Genomic DNA, 26291 nt, shown 5'->3' with positions numbered 1-26291 from the left:
ATCTTCACTGAACTTGTAATGCATGTATTCTGTCTTCGTTCTACTTAACTTAAAGCCCTTTAACTCTAGAGTATTTCTTTAAAGCTCTAGCTTTCTATTAACTCCTTCTTGCGTCTCATCCATCAAAACTATATCATCCGCAAACATCATGCACCAAGGAATACTCTCTTATATATGTTTCATTAATTCATCTAAAACTAATGTAAAAAGGTTAAGGGGCTTACAGCTGAACCTTGGTGTAATCCAATTGAGATAGGAAAATCTCTTGTGTCCCCTCCCACTGTGCGTATAATAATAGTTGCTCCTTCATACATGTCTTTCAACACTTGTATGTACCTAATAGATATCCTTTTTTGTTCTAACACTCTTCAGAAGACATCTCTTGGAACACTATCATAAGCCTTCTCCAAATCGATAGAAACCATGTGTAAATCTTTCCTTGCATCTCTATATTTCTCCATCAAACTTCTGATGAGAAAGATCGCTTCCATAGTTGAACAACCAGGCATGACGCTAAATTGATTGGGAGAGATAGAAGTATCATGACGTAGTCAATGTTCCATAACTCTCTCCCATAACTTCATAGTATGACTTATGAGTTTAATTCCCCTATAATTTGAGCAACTCTATATGTCTCCCTTATTTTTAAAAATAGGTACTAAAAATAGGTACTAAAATAGGTACTAAAATATCAGGCATTTTCTTTGAATTTAGAATCTTATTAAACAATTTAGTTAACCATGCCACTCTCATATCTCCCAAACACTTTTACACTTCAATTGGTATTCCATCGGGTTCACAGGCTTTACCCACTTTCATTTTTTTAAGTACTTCCTTTACTTCTAAAGATCTAATCCTTCTAGTATAATACACATTCTTTTCTATTGCTCTATAGTCTATATTCATGCTATTACCAGTTTGACTATTATTAAAAAGATCATCAAAATAATTTCTCCATCTTTTTTTAATGTCCTCATCTTTCACCAACACTTTTCCTTCTTTATCCTTAATACACCTAACTTGATTAAGATCTTGACATTTCTTTTCTCTCATCCTTGCTAATCTATAAATATCTTTCTCCCCTTCTTTAGTTTCAAGTTTCTCATATAACTTTTTAAAGGCTTGCGCTCTTGCTTGACTAACTGCCTTTTTTGCTTCTTTCTTTGCTATATTGTACTGTTCATATGCCTCATTATTATCACACTTAGGTAATTTCTTATACCATTCTCTCTTTCTCTTCACTGCCTTTTGTACTTCCTCATTCCACCACTATTTCTCTTTTGAGAGTGGTCCATGTCCTCTAGACTCTCCAAGTACTTTTCTAGCTACTTCTCTAATCTTTAATGTCATCTGTATCCACATATCATTGGCCTCCATATCCAGCTTCCATGCTTCGGACTCGAGAAGCCCATTTTTGAACTTCACTTGCTTTACTCCTTTGAACTCCCACCACTTTGTTCGGGCTACACTATTTCTTCTAACCTTACTTGAATTGTTCCTAAACTTGACATCCAAGACTACTAACTGATGTTGACTTGTTAAAGCCTCTCCCGAAATGACCTTACAATCCTTGCATAGAATTCTATTTGTTTTCCTGCTTAAGAGAAAGTCAATTTGGCTTCTATATTGCCTACTTTTGAAAGTCACTAAATATAACTCTCTTTTTTATAAAGTAGGTATTTGCTAGTATTAGGTCATATGCCATAGCAAAATCCAGAATGCTTTTTCCTTCCTCATTTCAGTTGCCAAATCCAAAACCTCCATGAACATTCTCATAGTCTTGCCTATCACTTCCTACATGTCCATTCAAATATCCACCGATGAAAACATTCTCCTCATTCGGTATGCTTTGCATTAGATCATCCATATCTTTCCAAAATCTTTGTTTACTCTCACTATCTAGTCCTATTTGTGGGCCATAAGCACTAACTGCATTTATTGTTTCTTCTTCTAGTACTAGCTTTACTAGTATAATTCTATCTCCTACTCTTTTCACAGCTATTACAACATCTTTTAATGTCCTATCTATGATTATGCCCACACCGTTCTTATTTCTCTCCTTTTCGGTAAACCATAGTTTGTACCATGAATTACCCCATTTCTTACTTCTCTCCCTTACCCATTTAGTCTCTTGAATGCAAGCAATATTCACACTTCTCCTTTCCAAGATATCCACAAGCTCCATTAATTTTCCTGTAAGTGATCCAATATTCCAAGTACCAACCTTGATTCTCCTCCTAACACGTTCCTTCCTAATTGATCTACTTCTATGATATCTTCTATTGTTCTCTATGCCTATCTGGTGTTCTATTCTACTATCTATTCTACTATCTGTCTTATGGACTAAATTCTTTACCCACACCCATCCATGATGTGGGAACCCTTGCTCATTTAACACTACACTCGGGCGTCGGCATGGCATGTTGCTTTCGGTGAACGCCCTACACTCTTGCATATTTCTCACTACACCTGAGCTCCGATGTAGCGCGTCGTAAGTAGAGGACGCCCCAACGTTTATATCATTTGAATCCATATTATAAGATGTGACGAAATTTTGACGCTGATTGTTACCTATCGCAACCCTCCTCCTTTATCCGGACTTGAGACCGGCTAAGCGCAAACTACTCAGACGGAATTAATTCATTAGCTGTAAATTAGGAATATTTGTATTTGTTTACCTTTATTTTTTTCCTATTTAGATTTTAGTCTTTGTGTATAAATTAGAATAATTGTAATTCAATTCAGATAGTGAAATACATATAGAAATACTTAATTTTCTCTGATTTCAACACAATTTTTTTTTAATATTTTCTCTACTAAACTACCTTGAAGAATTACTTTATTAGAAAATCAAACCTAGAATAAGAAGTTAAGAAGTGAAATCTCTCGGATCAAACCTCCAGGTAAAACCAACCCAAGAAGCACCAAGGAAATTTTTGAATATTCCAAGTACAGACTTTTCAACTTCAGAATAAAGCCTCCAAGAAGAGAGAGAAGATAAATCTTCCTTGAAATAACCAAAACTCCTTACTTGAAGAACTTTCATCTATACTCTAGCGACATTAATGCGTCTGATCCATGGGGCGATGTTCCATAGAACAAACCAAGAAAACAAAACATCCTAATAACAAGTATAAGCCACTGCAATTTAGATCCAACTATCCCCTTGGATAGCTTCGTGGAGTCCGATAGCCCAGTTGCTGCAGTCTTTATTTATCCAAAATATTCACTCTCCATGGTAACACCTTTATAAAGCAAACTAAGTTAAGGCTGAAACAATTAACAGAATTTTAAGGGACTCAAGAAGCAGAGCAGATATTGGTGAAAAAGTCTTTCAAACACCCCTCTATGGAACTGGGTTCATGAACAGTCTTATAAAACTACATTGCACCATGTCTAGTTTCTTTATTAGAGAAGGCTAACCTTTCAAGGATTACCTTCTGGTCGTAATAGTACATAACAATAGGAACCACATTAGTCCATAATAATAGTTCAAGATGTTCCTCTATGATTTCCATAACAATAGTTCGAGATGTTCTTCTATGATTTGTCATTTGTATAGTCTTGATAGTGAGAGAGCTGTAACTTTTACCGCCTAACACCCAAATATTGCCCCAATGGAATCTAAATGCTACTCCCATGTACAGCTATTAACAATCTCATGCACATGATTCCACAGCACAATAGGGGATAGGGTCTGGTTAGCTAAATGCATCCTTATCTTTAATTCCATTTGCTGCTTGTCGTACAAATTGTCCTCGAATGCGTGGTCTTTGTTCTGCCAGTTTCTTCCTACTTTGATATCGAACCTGGAAATGATGATGCAATATAAGGAGCAAGACAATCCCATCCACTTCTCTCACAAATTGACTATAGAAAGAAATTTATGCAGTATAATGAAAAATGGACAGATGCAACATTTTGAGTCTCACAGATAGTGCTACTTAGCTCATTCATATAAAATGGATAGGGAAATATGATGTTTGCAATGATCAAATACGGCTAAAGAAAGTTGTCTTTATTAATCCATGGTGATTGATGTTTTGTTGGGCGGTTGATTATGCTTGTACGTGGCAGCAGTGGGATTTTTTTTTGTCAAGCTTCGTATCATTAGTGTTGGAAATATAAAACTATTCTTTGAATTCTCACCTATAAACTTAAGTTTTTAGGTTAAGTGATTTCTTGACATGTTATTAAAGCCTTTTAGAACAAAGGTCTAGAATTCAAATCCTGGCCACTCTCATTTATTAATAAAATATTTTAAGGTAAAGTGGGTCTGCGCTTGTTCACATTTCAAGCCCAATGGGCATTTGCCTATGAAAGTGTGCTAGAGATATTAAAACTATTCTCGGAGCTTTAAATTAAGTGGTTTCTTGACAATTAGTATTGTTTGAAGTTCAAGTGATTCTAAGATCCATCTCGAAGCAGGAAATGTCACTAAAATTTTTTATTTAAGGTATCCATTTGACCACTTCTAAGTGTGGCTTCTATAGGAACACTGTTTCATGAAAAAAAAAAAAAGGCTCAAAAACTACATGAAATTTATGCATCTTATCTCACAAAATTTACGTAAAGTGGTGCTTATTTTTCGTAAAGCAACTACTTTATGGAACACGTATTAGATTAACAGAGAAAACGTGAGTGATGAGCATGTATGGTTTTTTTTTTTCAAATTAAGATAATATCAATGAATGGAGTTATTTATAAAATTAATATAACAAAGCATTATTTTAAATTAATAACAGCAAATGGAGTTAGGATGTAAACTTATTAAATATAATAACTCCATTCGCTACTGTTATTATAAAACAATGTCTTATTAACGTTGATCTTATGAAAAAATATTATATTTATAAATGTTTATTTTTTTTACAAGGTGTCAGTGTGTCACCATTTTTTTCTAATCTAATATTTTCTTGTGAAGTAATTGTTTTTCGAAAATAGCACCACTTTATATAAAATTTGTGAGATAAGATGTATATATTTCCTGAAGTTTGAGTTTTGTTCATGAAACAAAGTAATCCTACTTTGTTTAAAATAAAGCATAGAAGCCACCTTTGTAAGTTATCTTGTTGCTCAGTACTTAATTAATTTAAATGCAATTTCATTTACCTTCTTATCAAAGCATCTCTCTTTCCTCTTCTGGCGAAATTTGTTCAAAGCAGCCTCTCTTTGTGCAGAACGGTTTTGATCAATAGTAATTATGCTCCTAATTCCACATCCTGCTCTGAGTTTTCCAGCTACTCCATTATTTCTCTCAATGTTTGCTTCCGTGGGATTTAGAGCGATACTGCTTCCATTCAGTCCACTGCTTCCATGTTCACTTCCTGATGCACTCCCATTCAAACTATAATTACCAACATTGCCATCTATTGCTCTGCTCAACATGTTAGACGAACCACACTGGGGAGCTGCAGCTGACATAGTTTTCAATAATGAATCATCATGGTTGGTAAGCTGCTGCTGTTGCTGGGGCATGTTATGAACATGGTGGTGGTGATGATGGTAATGGTAACGGTGATGGTGGTGTTCCAATTGAACCTGGTGTTTTGTGTCTCTTCCTTGGGTTAAAATAGTTTTTGCATCATCATCCTTACGTTGCATTGTAGGTTGAGGGACAAGCATATGGCCATTCTGCACTGCCTGGAAAGTAGATGAGGGATGTGGATCTTTAACAGTAGATTTGCGTTTAGGCTTCTCACTGCATACTGCTGGTTTGGTGAATGAATTATTAGTAATGGAACCCACGTCATTGTTGTTATTACTGCCATTGGAATGCTGAATGGGAGGGGTACTAATTGAGTTCGAAAGAAAATTTTGCAGAGAGCCTGTTTTTACTGCCTCTGAACTATTATCAAGTAGAGAACAGCTGCCCACATTCCCTGTTGGAGCCTGATTAGCGGTTGAAACAGCATTATACCTACATGGTAACGAAGATTCTCTGGTTGTAAAATTTCAGTTATTTTGAAGAGGTCAAAAGGTTATGCAATCAGAATATAAAAATTTATTATACCTTGAGAATGCTGAGAGGTCTGAATGTCTAAGAACATTTCGGTCATAAGCAATGGTCCCGGTATCTCCAAAATCTCGAAGCCCCTTCAACCTAAGCTCAAGAGATGGGATCACCTTAGTTTCATTGACAACCTTATGTTTATGATTCGATACCTTGGAGGGACTGTTTGGGATGTCAAGTACTGTACTTCCTATCTGAGGATCAGTACTGTTGTTGATTACACCCATACCATCAGCTGCTTGGTTTCTCGATTCCCCCTTGGGTTTGTCACTGTTGATAAACTCTAGTTGTGCTTTCTCTATTTGCTCAACATTGTTCTTTGAGTTTATTTCAGGAAGTTTCTCTCCATTATTGCCTGCTGCGAAAGCCACTACTTTTTCACTTGGATGTTCAGGCTGCAAATTTGGAACTCTAGGTACTCCAATCTCCAGGTCCTTGCCCACGACATTGCCTGAATGGCATGCAGAATAATTTCAAAAGCAGAAAGTGAAAGCCGACAACAGTTTCTGTAAAAGAGCCATGCATTACCGTGATCATCATCCTGCCCCTCACACTCCAGCATGGTCACAGGCTCCCAGTTATTGCCAAATGCTTCAGACGTTGAATGTACAACTTGGGCACAACTGCTATCAGCAGGGGCAGCTACCTGCTCCCATGGTGACATTGGTTTTGGGCTGTCAACTTCTATGGGCCTTTTTGTCCAAGAGCTCTGCAAAGATAGAACATAAGTGTGCAGAAATTTCATGGCCTCACTATAGGTTCCAAATTTTGTGTTAGAAATCTGTCATCTTATGTTTCTTTATTCCCAATTATCAACATATGCTTGCACACACGCAGATGCATGATGGGTTTATGAATCAGTAATCAATATATACACAAAAAATTTCTCATCCTATAAGATTGTGGATGGCTTTTATGTTTCAAAATATCACCACCATGTGATTTTTATTCATCTTAATACATGTACTTACTGGTCATCTACTTGTCAATTCAACACACAGTGCTTACTGCAGTTTAAGTCATTCTTTCTATTTCTTCTCTTGCACTTTAGTGCTATGCGTGGTTCGCGGGGTCCCGAACCGAACTGACAAGAAGTGTATTGAACTGAACTGATTTTGATGCTTAGGTTCGATTCTGGTTCTTTACTAATTGGTTCGGTTCTGGTACTATGCATGGTTCTCAGATCTCGAACTGAAACTGGAATTGGAATCCCTGTTCAGTGCAATCTTTTGTAAAGAATGCTTTCACTATATATATAGTTACCTATCCATCTATATTTTATACTTGAGACACATGCTCAAGTAAGCGTGCACATAAATATTTTGTATTTTTTCATGTTGATTTAAGTACAAAGAATACAATAAACTCTCTCAAAACTCCCAGTTGATACAGAGACCAAATCAATCCTAACATGTGTCATTTTCAAGTCTATCTTATTTTTATGTTGAGTATATATACATGTGCATTAGCATATTTGTGCCTCTATTAATTTTGAGTTAAATGACACGAAATAATTAATGCAGTATGAGAAGATAGAATTTAGGAATTATTCTCATTGTAAAATTAGAAAATTTAAGAGTTTTATTATTTAGGAATTTTTATCTTATTAGGCCTATTATTCACGAATTTTATTGTTTCTTAGTTTATTTTGGTTTAATTTAATAGTCCCAACTAGAATTGAATTAGGGTTCTAAAATCCTATTGTGATTGGGATTCCTAATTCTATAAATAAGACCTAGGATTCCTATTGTTATTGTTGAAGCTTTATTATGACAATTTCATGAGATCAATAAGTATTTGAGAATTATTTCTCTCTTTTAGACTAGTCTTTGATTTTTCTTAGTTCTTTATTATTATTTATTTTTTCTACATCAATTTTATAATAATGCAGAATAAGAAGCTTACAATTTTATTTAGAAATTTTAATTATTATAGAATTAGAAAATTTAAATAGTTTTTATTGTTTAGGAATTTTGTTATTATTAGGTCTATTATTTCCTAGTTTATCTTATTTAGTATTCCTAATTAGAGTTGATTAGGGTTTCTATTTCTAAATTGATTAGGGTTATAACTTCTATAAATAGAGTTAATTTATATTATTATTCAATAGTTTAGACTATGATTATTATTTAGAATTATTTCTTTTTTCAAGGATTGGTCCTTGATCTATTCTTTGTTCTTTTGTTCTACATCAATAATCTTCTCCAAGGATACAATGAATGCAAATTAACTAAGACATAATTTATCGATAAATACAATAAAGGCAAAAAGGAAACATATATTTTTCAATTGTGAAATTCTGAACATTTTACAAATACTAACATGAAAACAATAGACTGGGAAATTATCATTAGACTGGTTTGAATGGATGTTGTTCTGGAATCATAAAAAATATGTTACTGACTCTTCGTTATCATAAACTCAACTCCACGTATCTCAACTATGCTCCTATCCCAATCTAGTGGGATAATTAATCCTTTTGCTTCATTGTAATCGGTTAAGGACTACATTTTTGACATATTCTAGTGATAATAAAATTCTTGATCATTTTAGCCCACGTCTTCAACATGCCATCTTCAACTTTTGATTAGAAGAATTAGATCTTATGTTTTGATTCCAGAGGTCAACACTGCACATGACCAAATTATCTTAGCATGTCTACCCCTCATTTAACAATACTCAAATCAACTAAGCCTTTATCCCAAAAATTTGGGGTCGGCTATATGGATTCGCTTTCTCCACTCTAAACGATTTTGGGTTAAATCCTCAGAAATGTGTAATGCTTCTAGGTCATGTTGTATTACTCTCCTCCAAGTCAATTTAGGCCTACCCCTTTTTTTCTTTCTAACCTCTAACCTAATGTGCTCTACTTAACTGGAGCCTCCATATGTCTACACTTCACATGACCAAACCGCCTCAATCCTCCTTCTCTCAACTTATCTTCAATTGGCACCACTTCTACATTTTTTCTAATATTCTCTTTACGGACTTTATCTAGTCTAGTATGGCCACTCATCCACCTTAGCATTCTCATCTTTGTAAGTCTTATCTTAGACGCATACGACTCTTTCAGTGCCCAACACTCACTACCATATAACATAGTCAGTCGTATGGCTGTACGGTAAAATTTTCCTTTCAACTTATTGGGAATCTTACGATCACATAAAACTCCCGTGGCACGTCTCCACTTCAACCATCTAGCTTTAATCTTATGACTAACATCCTCCTCACATCCCTCATCTACTTGAAGGACTGAGCCTAGATATTTAAAGTGATTACTTTGGGACAGTACCACTCCATTCAAACTAACTCCTTCCCTATCACCAGTTTGGCCTTCACTAAACTTGCAATGCATGTATTCTGTCTTCGTTCTATTTAACTTAAAACCCTTTGGGCTCTAGAGTACTTCTCCAAAGCTCTAGCTTTATATTGACTCCTTCTCGTGTCTCATCTATCAGAACAATATCATCCGCAAACATCATGCACCAAGGAATACTTTCTTGTATATGTTTCGTCAATTCATCTAAAACTAATGTAAAAAGGGAAGGACTTATGGCTGATCCTTGGTGTAATCCAATTGAGATCGGAAAATCTCTTGTATCCCCTCTCACTGTACGCACAATAGTAGTTGCTTCTTCATACATATCTTTCAACACTTGTATGTACCTAATAGATACCCTCTTTTGTTTTATTACATTCCATAAGACATCTCTTGAAGCACTATCATAAGCCTTCTCCAAATCAATACAAACCACGTGTAGATCTTTCTTCACATCTCTATATTTCTCCATCAAGCTTCTAATGAGAAAGATCGCTTCCATAGTTGAACGACCGGGCATGAAACCAAATTGATTGAGAGAGATAGAAGTATCATGACGTAGTCGATGCTCCACAACTCTCTCCCACAACTTCATAGTATGGCTCATGAGTTTAATTCCCCTATAGTTTGAGCAACTCTGTATGTCTCCCTTATTTTTAAAAATAGGTACTAAAATACTCCTCCTCCATTCATCAAGCATTTTCTTTGAGTTTAGAATCTTATTAAATAATTTAGTTAACCATGCCACTCCCATATCTCCCAAACACTTCTACACTTCAATTGATATTTCATCGGGTTCACAGGCTTTACCCATTAAGTGTTTACTTTACTTCTAAAGATCTAATCCTTCTAGTATAATTCACATTCTTTTCTATTGTTCTATAGTCTATATTCACGCTATTCTATAGCAGTAAAATTTTGAGCATGAAACTACCGTGAGGGCTATTCTTGATCCTACCTAATGCCAACATACATAAAGATGGCACATCAAACATTGTATTTATGTAAATACCTGTATCCCTCCCCCTAGCAACAAAGGAAACAAAACCAAGAAGATTAGCTAGGTTGGACATTTTAATGTTTAGTTTTTCCTGTCTCAATGCGTACCTCCCATGCCCAACCCTAAAGGGTGGGGTGGGTAGGGTGAGTAAATTGCTTAAATTTATAAATGGATTACACATCTTGTTAGACACCTATGTATTACATATTATATATAAAATTAACTTCAACTAAATTTTTGTAATAGTGTCACTACCCTTTTTAAATAGAATAGACAGAATGCCTCTTTATGCATGCATATATAATGTTTTTTAACAACATATTATATATATTTTACAAAAGATAACACTTATAATTTTTTTTTCCAATGTCCATAGCTGAATTTGCTCTAGCCTAAAATAAGATGGGATGGGTATGGCCATGTTGAACCCACTCCATATTTAACCTATTGCCATTCCTCCTAGAAACATGAAATCGCATAGGTCAAATTGACAATCTAAAAATAGAAAGGTGTTTTATTTTAATTACCATTCCACCTCTCTATTCTAATTATAATTAAATGTGATTATTCTCATAACACCTTACCCCAAATCATTTGTTATTCCAAACATTAAGCGTCTAGTTTGAAACGAAGGAAGAAAAAAAAAATTTAACCATATGCTTTTGACCAAATCAATGTAAGGGAACTTGGTACAAAAGAACTAAAAAAAAAAAAAAGAATTACACATGATTTTGGAATTTGAAATGAAAATGAGAAACTAAAAAAGCTAGGTCTTTTAAATTCATATACAAAAATCCTAGTAGAAGAAGAAAAAAAAATCATTGTTTATATTCAGCATAGAATGTATTTTCTCTCGAACCCATTTAACTAGCTTTAGCTGTTTGGGATCCTTTTCCACCATTACATTGAGCTTAGGATATTAACTCAACCTAGTTTTAATTCCTTCACGGCTTCACCCTACGTCATTCTTGGTTGATCTCTAATCTTTTTTTCATATCTATAACTTGCACGTGTTCAATGTTCTCATTTGACTGGCTTTTGTAGCTTGGGATCTTCCCTCAACTCAATTGTCAATGGGTGCCACCTTGTCACCTTTCTATGTATGTACTTGTTTCTTTTTTGGTCCATTCTCATATTTCCACACATCCTTCTTAGTATTGTCATTTTTAGCTTCCTATTTTTTCAAGCCCAGCATTCACTACTATAGAGTATAGTGTGCTTCAATTAAATATATTTCGCTGTGCTTGCGCTCTTCTATTTTGATGCTGATACTTTGATTCTATGATTAATGTCCTCCCCTTTTTCTCCCTCCTTGTATAATGGACCCCAGGTAATGGAGATAACCATTTTGAGCCATCTAATTTTACTCCATATCCTTCCGGGTTATTGCATTGCAAAACTTGTAGTCCATGTATTCTGTTTTAGGTTCGTTTAGCCTTAAGCGTGTGGACTGTAGAGTACTCTAAAATTTAAACTCTTGCTATACAGCAGTCTTGGTTTTGTTTATCAAATTTAAGTCTGTTGGAATTGATGAAATTCCTTAATTCAAGGGATGAGTCCACCTTATGGAGAATCTTATAATAGTCATAAGTCTTCCTTATCTATTTCCTGAAGTTTTTCATCATAAATACGTAGTATGCATTATGAGAAGTTAACAGAAATTGGGTAAAGATGTAGCCTTTTTGGTTTTATCTTCTCCACTCTCTCTCCTCCTCCTCATTCTTTTTTCTTTCTAAATAAATTATTATGGTATCAAAGCCTAGCCTGCTTCAATGTTAGATCATTCACAAATGTTCATGCCTGGGTGTGAAGGGGCGTATTGTTCCACATTGGTTTGAGACAAGGAATTGGACAAACCTCCTTCCCTTGAGCTAGCTTTTGGGGCGAATTAGGCATGTTGTTCCACATTAGATGGAGTTGCCAGCAAGTGATCAGGAGAAAACTCGATGACAGAGACCTTGCTGTTAAGCTCCACACGCCGATATAGCAGATCTAGGCCCAAGACACATCGGCGCATGAGGCATCTTCAGCCTCCTGTTCTTTATTGGACTTCCCTTACCCAACTCGCCTAAGCTCAGAGACTTGCTTCAAGCCTACTTAGGCCGTGGACTCTCACTGATTAAAGTCCTCGTTGAAACAGTAACTTGGCTACCCAGATTATTAAAGCTCTTCTTTTGTTCACAAGTCATAGTTTGTCTTTGGCACTCCTTTTTTTCTCCTTAAATTTCTGGGATTATTTCCTTATTATTCTCTCTTTCATATTTTCCAGAGCCAAGGGTTAAGTCCCTACTCTATTATTCTCCTTTATTAGAGCAAAGCGTTCTGGTTTTTTTCTCAAAAGCTATTGGTTTGAATCCCAAAAGCTATTCTCCTCTTCTTGGGTTTGAGTCCCTAAAATCTCATTTTCTCCCTAAAATTCCAACTCTAAAAATCTGTTCTTAAATCCCAGCTTTGGTGACGAGAAGGGAGTTGGTTAACTTGCTTAGTTGTTGGACTTGTTGCAGTCTTCTGAGGATGATTTTGGGTCACTTTTATGCTACTTATGAGTTGGTCTTTGGTTTTAATAAGAATCTCATCAAGGGGGAGTGTTAGAATTGATGAGATTCCTTAATTTAAGGGATAGTTATTATTTACTTAATTTAAGGGATGAGTCCACCCTGTGGAGAATCCCACCTCTGTTGCCTGTAATTCCTCATCTACTTCCTCTTCTATTACCCTGTTGTCTATTTGGATTAGGACTAATAAGAGTACTACTGGCAGACTGTAAAGATTGAGTACTCTCTGTACGAAAGACCTATGTGAACGTTTCATGCAAAGAAGAAATCTTAGAACTGAAGAGAATCTGAAATTTAACAGTCTCATACTCTGAAGGAAGGCCTGCAAGAAAACTCATAACAGCCAGTTGCTCTCGTTGGGCCTGCTGAACTTTCATATCAGAACTAAAAGACAACAATACATTAAGTTCCTCATATACCCATTTAAAATCCATAAAATAAGCCGTAAGAGACTTATCCTCTTTCTCAGCACAGTAGAATGCCTTACAAACTTCATAAGTACGGGAGACATTTCCTTTACCAGAATACAAAAAATCTACGTAATTCATCAATTCCTTAACAAATTCACAGTGATTAATTAAACTAATTACCTCACTATGAATCGAGTTCCAAAGTTGCAAAAACAACCGAGCATCCTTCCTTAGTCAAGTTTGCCGTGTATCATCAGTAAGTGGGTCTTTAGTAAGGTGATCATCCTTATTAATGCTATGCAAATAGACCCTAACAGTCTTACTCTACTCCAGGTAATTCGAATCATTAAGTTTGTGTTCTGTGATCTTAGTCATCACCGGAATTACATCATAAATAACATTCTTATTTTCTGCCATTTGTTAAGATAAAGAAAACTAATTGAAACGCTAATTCAAAGTGCTTACAACCGCAAAATAACCCAAAATCACAAAATAACCGAAATGCTAATCCAAAGTGCTTCAATAAGGGATCATCTCAACACAATACATCAAAACTGGAGAACAATTAGGAGATATATTTACAAAAGCTCTAATTGGAGCTTGGGTTGACTAAATTTGTAACAAGTTGGGCATGATTAACATCTATGCTCCAACTTGAGGGGGAGTGCTATAGAAGTCTTTTTCAATTAGGAGACTGACTCCTAAAGGATATTCTCATAAGAAAAGGAGTCCTAATTCATATATATATATATATATATATATATATCTGTGTATTAACAACTTTGGATTAATGGAAAATACCTAAATTTACAGCTTGAAAAGTTGATAGAGCATTCATTAGCCCAAATGGCACAACCAAAAATTCAAAGTGGCCATAGTGTGTGCAGAATGTATTTTTCTCCACAATTGCTTCTTGCATACAAATTTGATGGTACCCGGACTTCAAATCAAGTTTGGTAAAATATCGTGCTCCAAGTAAATCTTCCAACAATTTATCAATCACTAGAATGAGAAATTTATCTCTTATTGTCTTTACATTTAACTCACAATAATCAACACACGTCCTCCATAACTCATCTAATTTGGGAACCCAAAGCATTGGAGATGAGAACAATGATTGACTGGATTGAATTATGCTTTACTTTAAGACATCAGAACATTGTCATTATGGGTGTGTGGACAGCTATATGGCAGAAATATTATTGGTTTTGTTCCATACTTTAGAAGGATTCGATGATCACAAGTGCGAGAAGGGGGAAGGCTATTTGATTCTAGAATAAGGAAGAGAAATCCCGTTAGAGTTTGTTTGAATTTGCATCATGGTACACTGAATTATAACAGAGTCCCTTAAGCCTTCATTCCACCATCTCTGCTTTATTTAGTCTTCTAACAATTTTGGACCGTGTGGAAGATGGTGGTTTTGGTGGCTTTGCTTTTCTTAACTCTGTTAGTGGTGCCTTGATGGTATTGCTTTTGCATTCATAGAGTCAAGATATACTTATGGCAGTAGCTAAGTTTGTCGGGTTATGAAGTTTTACCTCAATAGCAATGTACTCTATGAGGCCACTAATGTAAAGTTCAACTTTCTAAGTCTAAGTAAGGTTGCTTGCCCGCGATTTTGAGTTGCTTAAACTTTGATTAGTAGTTTACCAACAATCCATGTTGTTGCAATTTTTCCAATTCACCTAGTTTATGGCTTCTGATTGAAGGACCAAATCACAAATGCTCACACCTACTCAACCATCCAAGTGGATCCTCATTGTTGTTGAATGTTGGAAAGTCCAATTTTGTGAATTTTGGGACGATAGTACCTCCACCTGAATTATTTGAACCAGTGTCTCTAGTTGCCACGCTTTTTCTCTTCTTGTTTCGACTGCTGCTCTCTTCCATTGTTGGAGCATCATCGAGTCAAGTAGCTTAAAAATCTCGAGTGAGTTCATCTAAGCGGGCATTGATGGCTTCCTCCCTTTTATGGTTGGTTGCAGTTAGAATTCCTTAATTAGTATAAATTAGCTGTAAATTATAATATAATTAAGAATTATTGTATTTATTGGCTATTATTAGTTTCCTGTTTAGTCTTAGCCTTTGTATATAAATTAGAATTCTTGTAAATCATTTTTGTACGAAGAAATATAAAAGTTCTCCAAATTCTCTATCTTCTACATGGTATTAGACCTGTACCAAAATTTTTTGGCGTGAATAGTATAGTTCTGGGTAGTTTTTTTGTGGGTCAAACTTCTACGTCGTTCTAGAAAGGGAGGTGACTGTCACCACCCACCTGAGGAGGACGGACACCAGCCGATCGGCCTACGCCTTGTGTCCCACCACCGTTTGGTGAAGTGCGTGAACTCATGCGCCTCCAGAAGTCTCGCGTTATTCTTCATGCGTCGGCATGTGCACCATTTTTCCGGTGATTTCTCCGACTGTACCTCTTGTCGACGACCTTCCTTGTCCGATGCGCCTCTAACCAACGTGTTTCCACACCTAGTTTGCACATTTATTTTTCGGGGTACCTTCCGTTGCCCAGTTTCTTGCTTCTGCCTCAGTACCTATTCCTTTAATTGGAAAATGACTGATGGAAAGAAAAAAGCCTCTGAAACAAAGGCTAGATTTGTTGGTGATAATCCCTCTTTACAAATTAGTTCTATAAAATTGGATGGAACTAATTATTTGGCATGGTCTAGATCCTGTCTATTGCTCATTCAAGCTAGAGGACTGCAGAGGTATATATCACTAGAGATAGAAAAAAGCCAGAAAGTGCTAGTTTTATCTACAGCTAGTGGGAGTCAAAGAACTCTCTTGTTATGTCATGGCTTATTAATTCTATGTAACCTCATATAGCTCGTGGATATTTACTGTTGGACAGTGCAGCTACCATTTGGACTGTTGTTTCTCAGGCTTATTCTCAAGGTGAGAATGATGCACAAGTTTATGAGCTTAGGAACAAGGTTCATGGAATAAAATAAGGTGAGTTGACGGTTGCTCAGTATTATATGGAATTGAGTGGTCTATGGCAAGAGTTGGACTTCTATCAGGACTTTCAGGCTTCATGTTCGGCTGATGCAGTTAAGTTCTAGAAATTGGTTGAGAAGGAGTGCATATATGATTTTCTTGCTGGGCTAAATGTGGAATATGATCAGATTCGGGTCCAAGTGCTTGGTAAGGATCCTTTGCCTACTTTAAGGCAGATATACTCTTATGTTCAGCAAGAGGAGAGCAGAAGGAGTGTCATGATCAATTCTACAATTATTGATAAGGCTGGGCTGACCACTAACTCATTATGAGAACAGTCACATGGTCCATCAGAAAAGGATCACTTGCACTGTGACTACTGTGGGAAATCCCAGCACACCAAAGAACAATGTTGGAAGCTGCATGGCCGCCCAACTAAAAGGCATGGAGGAAAAAGGATGGGCTTTGCAAGACCACAAGCAAATGTATTTGAGGTTATGAGTGTTTCTAAAGACACTGCTATCACTGGGATATTTTTCAATGAAAAGGTACAGACTCTGAGGCGATTCCTATCACAGCTTGAATTACAATCCACTACAGCTGCCTCTTCTAATTTTGTCAACTCAGATAATGCTTTTCTTGTCAATCATAATAATTCATTTTGGGTTATAGATTCTGGAGCAAACAAACATATGATAGGCTCTTCTAATAAATTCATATCCTATTCTCCATGTTCAGGCAAAGAAAAAGTTCGAACTGCGGATGGATCCTTATCTAATGTTTCTGGAACAGGTTCTATTAAATACACTTCTACTATAAGTCTTAGTTATGTCTTACATGTGTCTAGCTTTCCTATTAACCTTTTGTCTATCAGTTCTATCACAAAAGCTTTCAATTGAAAAATTGAATTTTTTCCCACTCACTGTGTATTTTAGGAGTTGATAACAGGAGAACAATTGACGGTGGTAGACTGTAAGATGGGCTATATCTATTGAATGATTGTATTGATCAGGCCATGTTGGGACAGTTTATGGGTGCTGAGGAAGAAATTATCTAGTAGCATTGGAGACTTGGACATCCTTCATTTACTGTTTTAGAGAAAATTTATGCTCTTTTGTTTAAGCAATACAAAACTGAATTGTTAGTATGTGATGCTTGTGAGTTTGCCAAATATACTAGACAATCTTATCCTGCAATAAATAATAAGGCTTCAGTTCCTTTTATGACTATCCATTTTGATATGTGGGGGCCTACTCAAATTGTCTTTATCGGGTTATAGATGGTTTGTGAACTTTATTGATTGTTGTAGTAGGTTAGCTTGGATATATCTGATGAAAGGGAAAAATGAAGTATTTTCATGTTTTTAGCCGTTTCACAAAATGATTAGCACCCAGTTTGTTACTCATGTTAAAATACCGAGAACTGATAATGGCACAGAGTATATAAATGGAGTTTTTCAGGAATATTCAAAGTCACATGAAATTTTACATTAGACTAGTTGTGTTAACACTTGTGCTCAAAATTGAGTATCTGAGAGAAAAAATAGACATTTACTTGAAGTTGCTAGGTCTCTTATGTTTACAATTAATATTCCCAAACCTTACTAGAGGAATGCAATTCTTTCTGCTGTATATCTAATTAACAGGATGCGACTATGGACTTTGGAGTTTAAGAGTCCTTTAGAGGTTTTGCAAGGTAAAAATTCATATACCGTTCCTCCAAAGGTATTTGGTTGTGTTTGCTTTGTTCACCAACTTAATAAGGGGAAGTTAAAACCTCGAGCCCTCAAGTGTGTCTTTGTTGGTTATTCCAATACTCAGAAGGGGTATAGGTGTTACCACCCTCCTACACGGAAATATTTTGTGAGCATGGATGTTACCTTTAGGGAATCTGAATCTTATTTCTATCCACCTCTTCAGGGGGAGCATAGGAAGGAAGAAGAGGTATTTCCCTTCTTCTTTGTCCTCTCCCAACTTTCAACTTCAAAGGGAAAATCTGGGTTTAAAGCCTATACCTAATAATGATACTCAGGGGGAGTCACCTAAATCTAAAGGGAGACTGAATAGACAAGATTTGTGAATCTATACTCAGCGGAACAAGACAAATATAGCCATCGAGCAAGAGACTGCTGATCAAACAGAATCTTTGGATTCAATTCCTAAACATCCTGAGGCATGTGATAAGTCTCTTTTGGTTCCTGAAGAGTCTAATTTTAATTCTCAGTCTACTCTTCCTTCTTCTGATAATGATTTTGATATTCTTATTGCTCTTAGGAAAGGTGTTAGAACCTGTACTAAACATCCCATCTCTAACTTCATTTCCTATGATTCTCTATCTCCATCCTATAGAGCCTTTCTATTGTCTGTTTCCTATGTTTTTATCCCACAGGATTGGAAGAAAACATGTATTTATCTAAAATGGAAGGCAATCATGGTGGAGGAGATGAAAGCTCTGGCAAAGCATGAGACATGAGAACTTGCTACTTTTCCATTGGGGAAAAAACCAGTAGGATACAAGTGGGTGTTCATTGTAAAATATATAGCAGATGATTCAATTGAAAGGTATAAGGCTAGGCTGGTAGCAAAAGGTTTTACACAAACATGTGGGGTAAATTACTAGGAAACATTTGCTCCTGTTGCTAAAATGAATACCATCAAAATTTTACTATCATGTGCAGTAAATCTTAAGTGGTATTTGCAGTAGTTTGATGTAAAAAATGCTTTTCTACATGGTGATTTGGAAGAAGTGTATATGAAAATTCCTACAGGGTTTGAGGATGGGAAAACCAGAGGAAAAGTTTGCAGATTGAAGAAAGCACTTTATGGTTTAAAACAGTCACCTAGGGCATGATTTGACGAGTTCAGTGAGGCTATGGTTTCCTTTGGATATTGCCAAGTAATGCTGATCACACTTTGTTTATAAACACTATAGGGGTAAGATCGCTCTGCTTATTATCTATGTGGATGATATTGTGGTAACTGGTGATGATAGGGAAGAAATGGCTCATCTAAAGGAGCGACTAGCATAGGAATTTGAAATCAAAGATTTGGGAAGGCTAAAGTACTTTCTTGGAATAGAGGTTGCCATATCAGATAAAGGAATCTTTATTTCTCAAAGGAAGTACATACTGGATTTGTTAGAGGAAACAGGAATGCTAGGTTGTAAACCAGTAGAGTTTTCCATTGAGGCAAATCACAAATTGCAAGCTGAAGTTGGAAAATCAGTGGATATAGGGAGTTATTAGAGGTTGGTTGGCAGACTGATTTACCTTTCACATACCAGACCAGATATAACATATTAAGGCCATCTTCAGATTAAGGCCTTTACAAATGCAGATTGGGCTAGATCTCTTAATGATAGGAAATCAACATTTGGTTACTATACTTTTGTTGGTGGTAATCTAGTCACTTGGAGAAGCAAGAAGCAAAAATATGACAACTAGATCCAGTGCAGAGGTTGAGTTTAGAGTAATGGCTCAAGGTATTTGTGAACTATTATGGTTACAAAAGTTGATGGAGGAATTAAAATTGCTGGAAGCTAGTGGTTTGTCCTTGTTCTGTGATAACAAAGCTACCATCAGTACAGTTCACAATCCAGTTCAGCATGATCGGACCACGCATATAGAGATTGATAGACACTTCATAAAAGAAAAAGTTGTTAATGGTTCTTTAAGTATCTCTTACGTAGGGTCAAAAGACCAGTTAGCTGATGTGTTCACTAAGGGATTAAGTTGTAAGAGGTTTTATACCCTAGTTTGCAAGTTGTGCATGTGCAACATACATGAACCAACTTGAGAGGGATTGTTAGGATCCCTTAATTAGTATAAATTAGCTGTATATTAGAATATAATTAGGAATCATTGTATTTATTGGCTATTATTAATTTCCTATTTAGCCCTAGCCTTTGTATATAAATTAAAATTATTGTAAATCATTTTTGTATGAAGAAATATAAAAGAAATTCTTCAAATTCTACAGCTGCACATTCTTCTTGGAACATTTGTAAGAGTTCACTCAATTGTTGTTGAATGGAATCCATATGACTTCTAGCTCTGATACCAATTTGTCATGGTCCTTGGCAAAGGATCGAGTTACATGTTTGTGGATGAATGGAGGGGAATCAATTAGTGAATGGAAGGATGCTGAAGGAAATGAGTTTTTCTTTTTTTGACCTATGTTTGTAAATCAGGCTCATCAAATGGAACCTGCAACCTTTTGAGTTTTAAGTGCTCAAGAACTAAACTGAATTCTGAATGCATTTTATTGATAACTTGGCTACATTTAAATATAGTTTGGGAAAAATAATAATCTTAAAACTTAGATAATATCTCCGTATATCCTCCCACAATTAAAAATTAGGGAAAATGACATGTTTCTGTATTTTGCTTTCCTTAAACTATTTAGTCTCTCTGTCAATTTTTTTGTTAGTCAGAGGATTTTAAATATTATCAAACTACTATTTAGTCCCTCTATTTTAGTGAAACTAATTAGTTGGTCCGTGTAATTTAAAAAATACATTAGTTAGTCAATGTGTTTTCGTTCTGTTAACTCTTTAGTCCCTTTTGTTATTTTTTTATACCTAAACTACCCTGACCCTCTCCCCCCTTATTTCTCTCTCCCCATAGTTTTTCCTCTTTGCACCTGCACTTTTCTCCCCCTCATTCTCCCTATTTTTCATCATTTGATTACAAATTGATATAAGTTATATGCGTGAAAAGGTCAATTCCCCTAGATATATAAGCAATCAAGGTAATAATCTAGGAAAATTGTTTTCTAGAGAAAACACAAAAATGATGCCTACGGAATTCAATAAAAATACTTGAACAATTTAAAGGAAAATGTAAATTTACATTAGGTCTCCACAACAAGATTTTTATTTTCATCTAGGAATTTTTTTATCAAATATTTTAGTTTCAAAATACATTGACTAACTAATTAGTTTCACTATTTACAAGGACTAAATAGTAATATTTTTTAAAATATAAGGACCAACTAATTAGTTTCACTAAAATAAAGGGGCTAAATAGTAGTTTGATAGGTATTGACTAATAGAAAATTTGATGGAGAGACTAAATAGTTTAATAGAAGCAAAATTTAGGGACTAAATCATGTATTTTTTAAAATATAGGGACCAAATAGTTAGTTTCGTTAAAATGCATTGACTAAATAGTAATTTCCGTAAAAATTATCACTTAAAACAAAAAACTATGTAATAAACAAGAATTTGTTACTTGATGATTAGCTTGAACCACTCTATTGTTGGCTTCCTCTAGACTTCCCATGTGAATCCCTTGTATCTTAAAAGATTGGTTGTCCCCACATTATCAATTGTTGTTGCCACGTTATCATCATTAGGTATGCTAACATGGTTACTCTATATGCACCTCATCAGCCATTATCCCATGTAAGAAAACATTTTTGATATCCAATTGATGAAGAGTTCAGTGCTTCATTGTAGCAAGAGAAATAAGAAGGCAAACTGATGTAATTTTGGCCACTAGGGAAAAGGTATCACCATAATCAGAGTCCAAAGATCTGAGTGTATCCCTTGGCTACAAGGCAAGCCTTAAGCCAATCAATTTTGCCATCAGGAAAACTTTGACTATATAGACCCAATGACAGCCAACAACAAATTTGTCCTGTGGTAATAGAACTAACTCCCAAGCATGATGGAGAGTGCTCATCACCTCTGTATTACATCATGCCACCCAGGATGTGACAATGCTTCCTTAACAATCTTTGGAATAGGGACAATAGACAAAGTGGGTACAAAGGCATAATAGGAAGAAGATAAACAACGATAACTCAGAAAATTATAAATAGGGAGGAGGGGGTTGTGAGATGAACAAATACCTTTTTCGGAGGACTGGAGGATAGTGTTGGAACAGGAGATGAGTCACTTGGATTTGCTTGTGTACCCACATCATCATGAGAAATATTGTTTGGGTTAACATAAGTATTGGGGGGAGGTCATTGTGTGTAGACCTGAAGAGGAGGTGAGGTGACTTTTGGAGCGAGAACAATGGGAATTCGTAAAGCCTCAGGAATAATGTTTTGGTTTACATTATTTGGTGAGAAGTGTAGTGAATCTTCAAAGAAGGTTACATCTGCTGAGATGAAATGTTTGTTTGTGGTTGGGTCATAACATTTGTAACCATTTTTGAAGACGAGAGTATCGTAGAAAACACATTTAATAGATTTTGGATTAAGTTTGTCTTTTCCAATGTTAAGATCATGAACAAAACAGATGCAACCAAACACTTAAATTGAGAGGAAAAATAGCCTTAAAGTTTGATCTCCCATGATAAAATTAAAAATCATATTGCTATATCACATCTTACTCTATGCTTAAAGTATGAATCTTAATCTTAGATAATTTTGAATATACTTCATTCTAATAAAAGTTAAGGTTCTTTAGTCATACGGTATCTTCCTTATCTTTAGCATGTTGTTGAATAATTTATTCAACCAATCTATTCCCACCTCCCTAGAGCATGGATTTAAATCATGGTCGCGGGTAAGGGAAGAAGGCATGTAACGGCTATAATGTAATGATAACAACCAATCACTACGCAAAATTTTTTGAACAATTTGCAAAGTTTATGAATCAAATAGATATTTAAAGATATAAATAAGACAAAGATACACAACTAAATAACCAACATAAATACATCAAATAAATACTTTAAATTCATCGTTCTTAGACATTATTTTCATTAATCAATTTAATAGTAGAATAACTATGTAGATTGTAAAGAACTAACATTATACTTAGTAAACATTAAAAAAGCCTACAAGTTTATTTGATATTATTTTCTTATTACTTTTGTATTTTGCTAAAATTAATTACAAAAATAGTTCAAAATTAGAAAAAAAAACAATAACCTATATATCAGGCAAACTAATGCTTCATACAATAAATTTAATAAAAAAACCAAGCATAAAACATGATTGTCTTCGATAAGTAAGCAAATAAAGGTAAAAAAAAAAAAAAAAAAAAAAAACTCACCCTTTCAAGAATATAGATATGTAAAACTAGAAAGATAGTTGATGATCTTAGCCCAAGAGATGAAGTGAAAGATAGAAAATTTTAGATCGAAAATTGAGAGAAAAAGTGAGACAACAGATTAAAATTCCCCAATCTAGAAACAAAGCATGAGGATGAGCTGCTGCCCCCATCTAGACAAAAAAATGTGAGTACAAGGACTGTTATTGTTACATAATAGTAAATATGGAGATTTACACAGCATGAGGAAGAGCTCTACCTCTATTCGCCTATTCATATCTATGGTAGCTACTTATAACTGGCCTTTACACCAGTTAGACATAAAAAATGCTTTTCTACATGGAGATTTACATAAGGAAGTCTATATGAAGCAACCTCTTGGGTTTGTTGCTCCAGAGAGTATGGGAAAGTTTGTCGACTTCGCAAATCTTTGTATGGTTTGAAACAAAGTCCTTGTGCTTGGTTTCAGAAATTTAGTGAGGCAATTCAAGAATTTGGAATGGAAAAGAGTAAATGTGATAACTCAATATTTTATAGACAGTTTAGGGCCACCATAATTTTACTAATTGTATATAATGATGTTATTACTAGGAGTGACTCTGCAGGCATATAACCTCTAAAGTCCTTTCTTCACAACCAGTTTTAGACAGAAGACTTGGGGTTATTGTAGTATTTCTAGAGTATTGACTTGGGGTTATTGTAGTATGTCTCAAAGAAAATACGTTCTTGACTTATTGGCAGAGACTGAAAAATTAGGTGCTAAGCAATGTAGTATATCAATGACTCCCAATTTGCAACTTACAAAAGAGAATGGTGACTTGTTTGAAGACCCTAAGAAGTATAAGAGACTGGTTGGTCAATTAAATTATCTTATCATGACTCATCCTAACATTGCATACTTTGTTAGTGTAGTAAGTTAGTTCATGTATTCTCCAACAGTTAATTAAGATTTCTCCAGAAAGGGATTTGATGTATTCAAATCTTTGACATTTTAATATTTAATTTTTTCATATGCAGTTTGGGCAGGATCCAAAGTTGACAGAAGATTACTACTAGGCATTGTATCTTTGTTAAAAGAAATTTAGTGTCTTGGAAGAGTAAGAAGCAAAATGTGATTTATGCAGAATCAGAGCATAGAGCCATGGCACAGTCTGTGTGTGAGATAATTTGGATTTATCAAACAAAAGACTTGGATATATTCTTGACTTATTGGCAGAAACAAAGATATTAGGTGCTAAACCTTGTAGTGCACCAATGACTCCTAATCTCCAACTTACAGCTAAGGATGATGAGTTATTTAAAGACTCAGAGAACTATAGGAGATTTGTTGGAAAGTTGAACTATCTAACAATAACCCCTCTTGATTTTGTATATTTTGTTATTGTAGCAAGTCAGTTTATGTCCTCCCTAACCATTACCCATTGGGGGATTTTGGACATATTTTGTGCTATTTCAAGGGAACACCAAGGCATATGGTCTTTTGTATAGGAATCACAAACATTCAAATATTTAGTGTTTCTCATATGCAGACTAGGCAGGTTTGAAGGTTGACAAAAGGTTAACGACAGGGTATTGTTTTTTTGTTGGAGGAAACTTGGTATCATGGAGGCACAATCATGTGTGAAGTAGTGTGATGCATCATTTATTAGATGAGGTTGATCTTAAAAACTCATTGCTTGTTAAATTTTGGTATGATAATTAAGCTACTCTTCATATTGCTTTCAACATTGTGTTTCAGGAGCAAACCAAACATATCAAGATTGATTGCCATTTCGTTAGTGTAAAGATTTAACATAAGATCATTTTGACAGGACACATCAACGTTGGAGAGCAGTTAGAGATATCTTCACTAAAGCTTTGAATGGAGTTCGGGTTGACTATATTTTGGGCATGATAACATCTATGCTCCAACTTGAGGGGGAGTGTTAGGGGGAGTCAGCTAATTGTATATATGTATTCCTAAACAGTAGCTTAATTCTAGCGATTATATTCCTAAATAGGTAGAGAGAATTGTATATATATATATATATATATATATATATATATATATATATATATATATATATATATATACAACTCAACTCAACTCAACTAAGCCTTTATCCCAAAAATTTGGGGTCGGCTATATGGATTCGCTTTTTCCACTCTGAACGATTTTGGGTTAAATCCTCAGAAATGTTTAATGCTTCTAAGTCATGTTGTACTACTCTCCTCCAAGTTAATTTAGGTCTACCCCTTTTTTTCTTTCTATCCTCTAACCTAATGTGCTCTACTTGTCTAACTGGAGCCTCCGTATGTCTACGCTTCACATGACCAAACCACCTCAATCTCCCTTCTCTCAACTTATCTTCAATTGGCACCACTCCTACCTTTTCTCTAATACTCTCATTACGGACTTTATCTAGTCTAGTATGGCCACTCATCCACCTTAACATTCTCATCTCTGCAACTCTTATCTTAGATGCATATGACTCTTTCAGTGCCCAACACTCACTACCATATAATATAGCCGTATGGTCAGACGGTAAAATTTTCCTTTTAATTTATTGGGAATCTTACGATCACATAAAACTCCCGTGGCACATCTCCACTTCAACCATCCGGCTTTAATCCTATGACTAACATCCTCCTCACATCCCCCATCTACTTGAAGGACTGAGCCTAGATATTTAAAGTGATTACTTTGGGACAGTGCCACTCCATTCAAACTAACTCCTTCCCTATCACCGCTTGGCCTTCACCGAACTTGCAATGCATGTATTCGTTCTACTTAACTTAAAACCCTTTGACTCTAGAGTACTTCTCCAAAGTTCTAGCTTCATATTGACTCCTTCTCGTGTCTCATAACAATATCATCCGCAAAACATCATGCACCAAGGAATACTCTCTTGTATATGTTTCAGTTCATCTAAAACTAATGTAAAAGATAAGGGCTTATGGTCGATCCTAGGTGTAATCCAATTGAGATCGGAAAATCACTTGTGTCCCCTTCCGCACAATAGTAGTTGCTCGTTCATACATATCTTTCAATACTTGT

General features: G+C 35.3%; 1 protein-coding gene across 2 annotated transcripts in view; it reads right to left on the bottom strand.

Annotated features, from left to right (window-relative positions):
• Nucleotides 1-3318: 3318 nt before the first annotated feature.
• LOC110671316 (two-component response regulator-like PRR37) overlaps nt 3319-26291 on the bottom strand; it is a 35336-nt gene continuing 12363 nt past the window's right edge. For both annotated transcript variants that reach the window (XM_021833739.2, XM_058151647.1), the window contains exons 6-9: nt 6542-6722; nt 6014-6464; nt 5113-5920; nt 3319-3809 (exon numbers count right to left, since the gene is read on the bottom strand). In XM_021833739.2, coding sequence (XP_021689431.2) covers nt 3702-3809; nt 5113-5920; nt 6014-6464; nt 6542-6722 — 1548 coding nt within the window. In that variant the 3' untranslated portion in view covers nt 3319-3701. The remainder of the gene's footprint in view (nt 3810-5112; nt 5921-6013; nt 6465-6541; nt 6723-26291) is intronic.

This window comes from Hevea brasiliensis, chromosome 8 (assembly GCF_030052815.1).
Source record: "Hevea brasiliensis isolate MT/VB/25A 57/8 chromosome 8, ASM3005281v1, whole genome shotgun sequence".
NCBI classification, from domain to species: domain Eukaryota; kingdom Viridiplantae; phylum Streptophyta; class Magnoliopsida; order Malpighiales; family Euphorbiaceae; genus Hevea; species Hevea brasiliensis.
The sequence above is the reverse complement of the archived record's forward strand: the minus strand, read 5'-3'. Positions and strand labels throughout refer to the sequence as shown.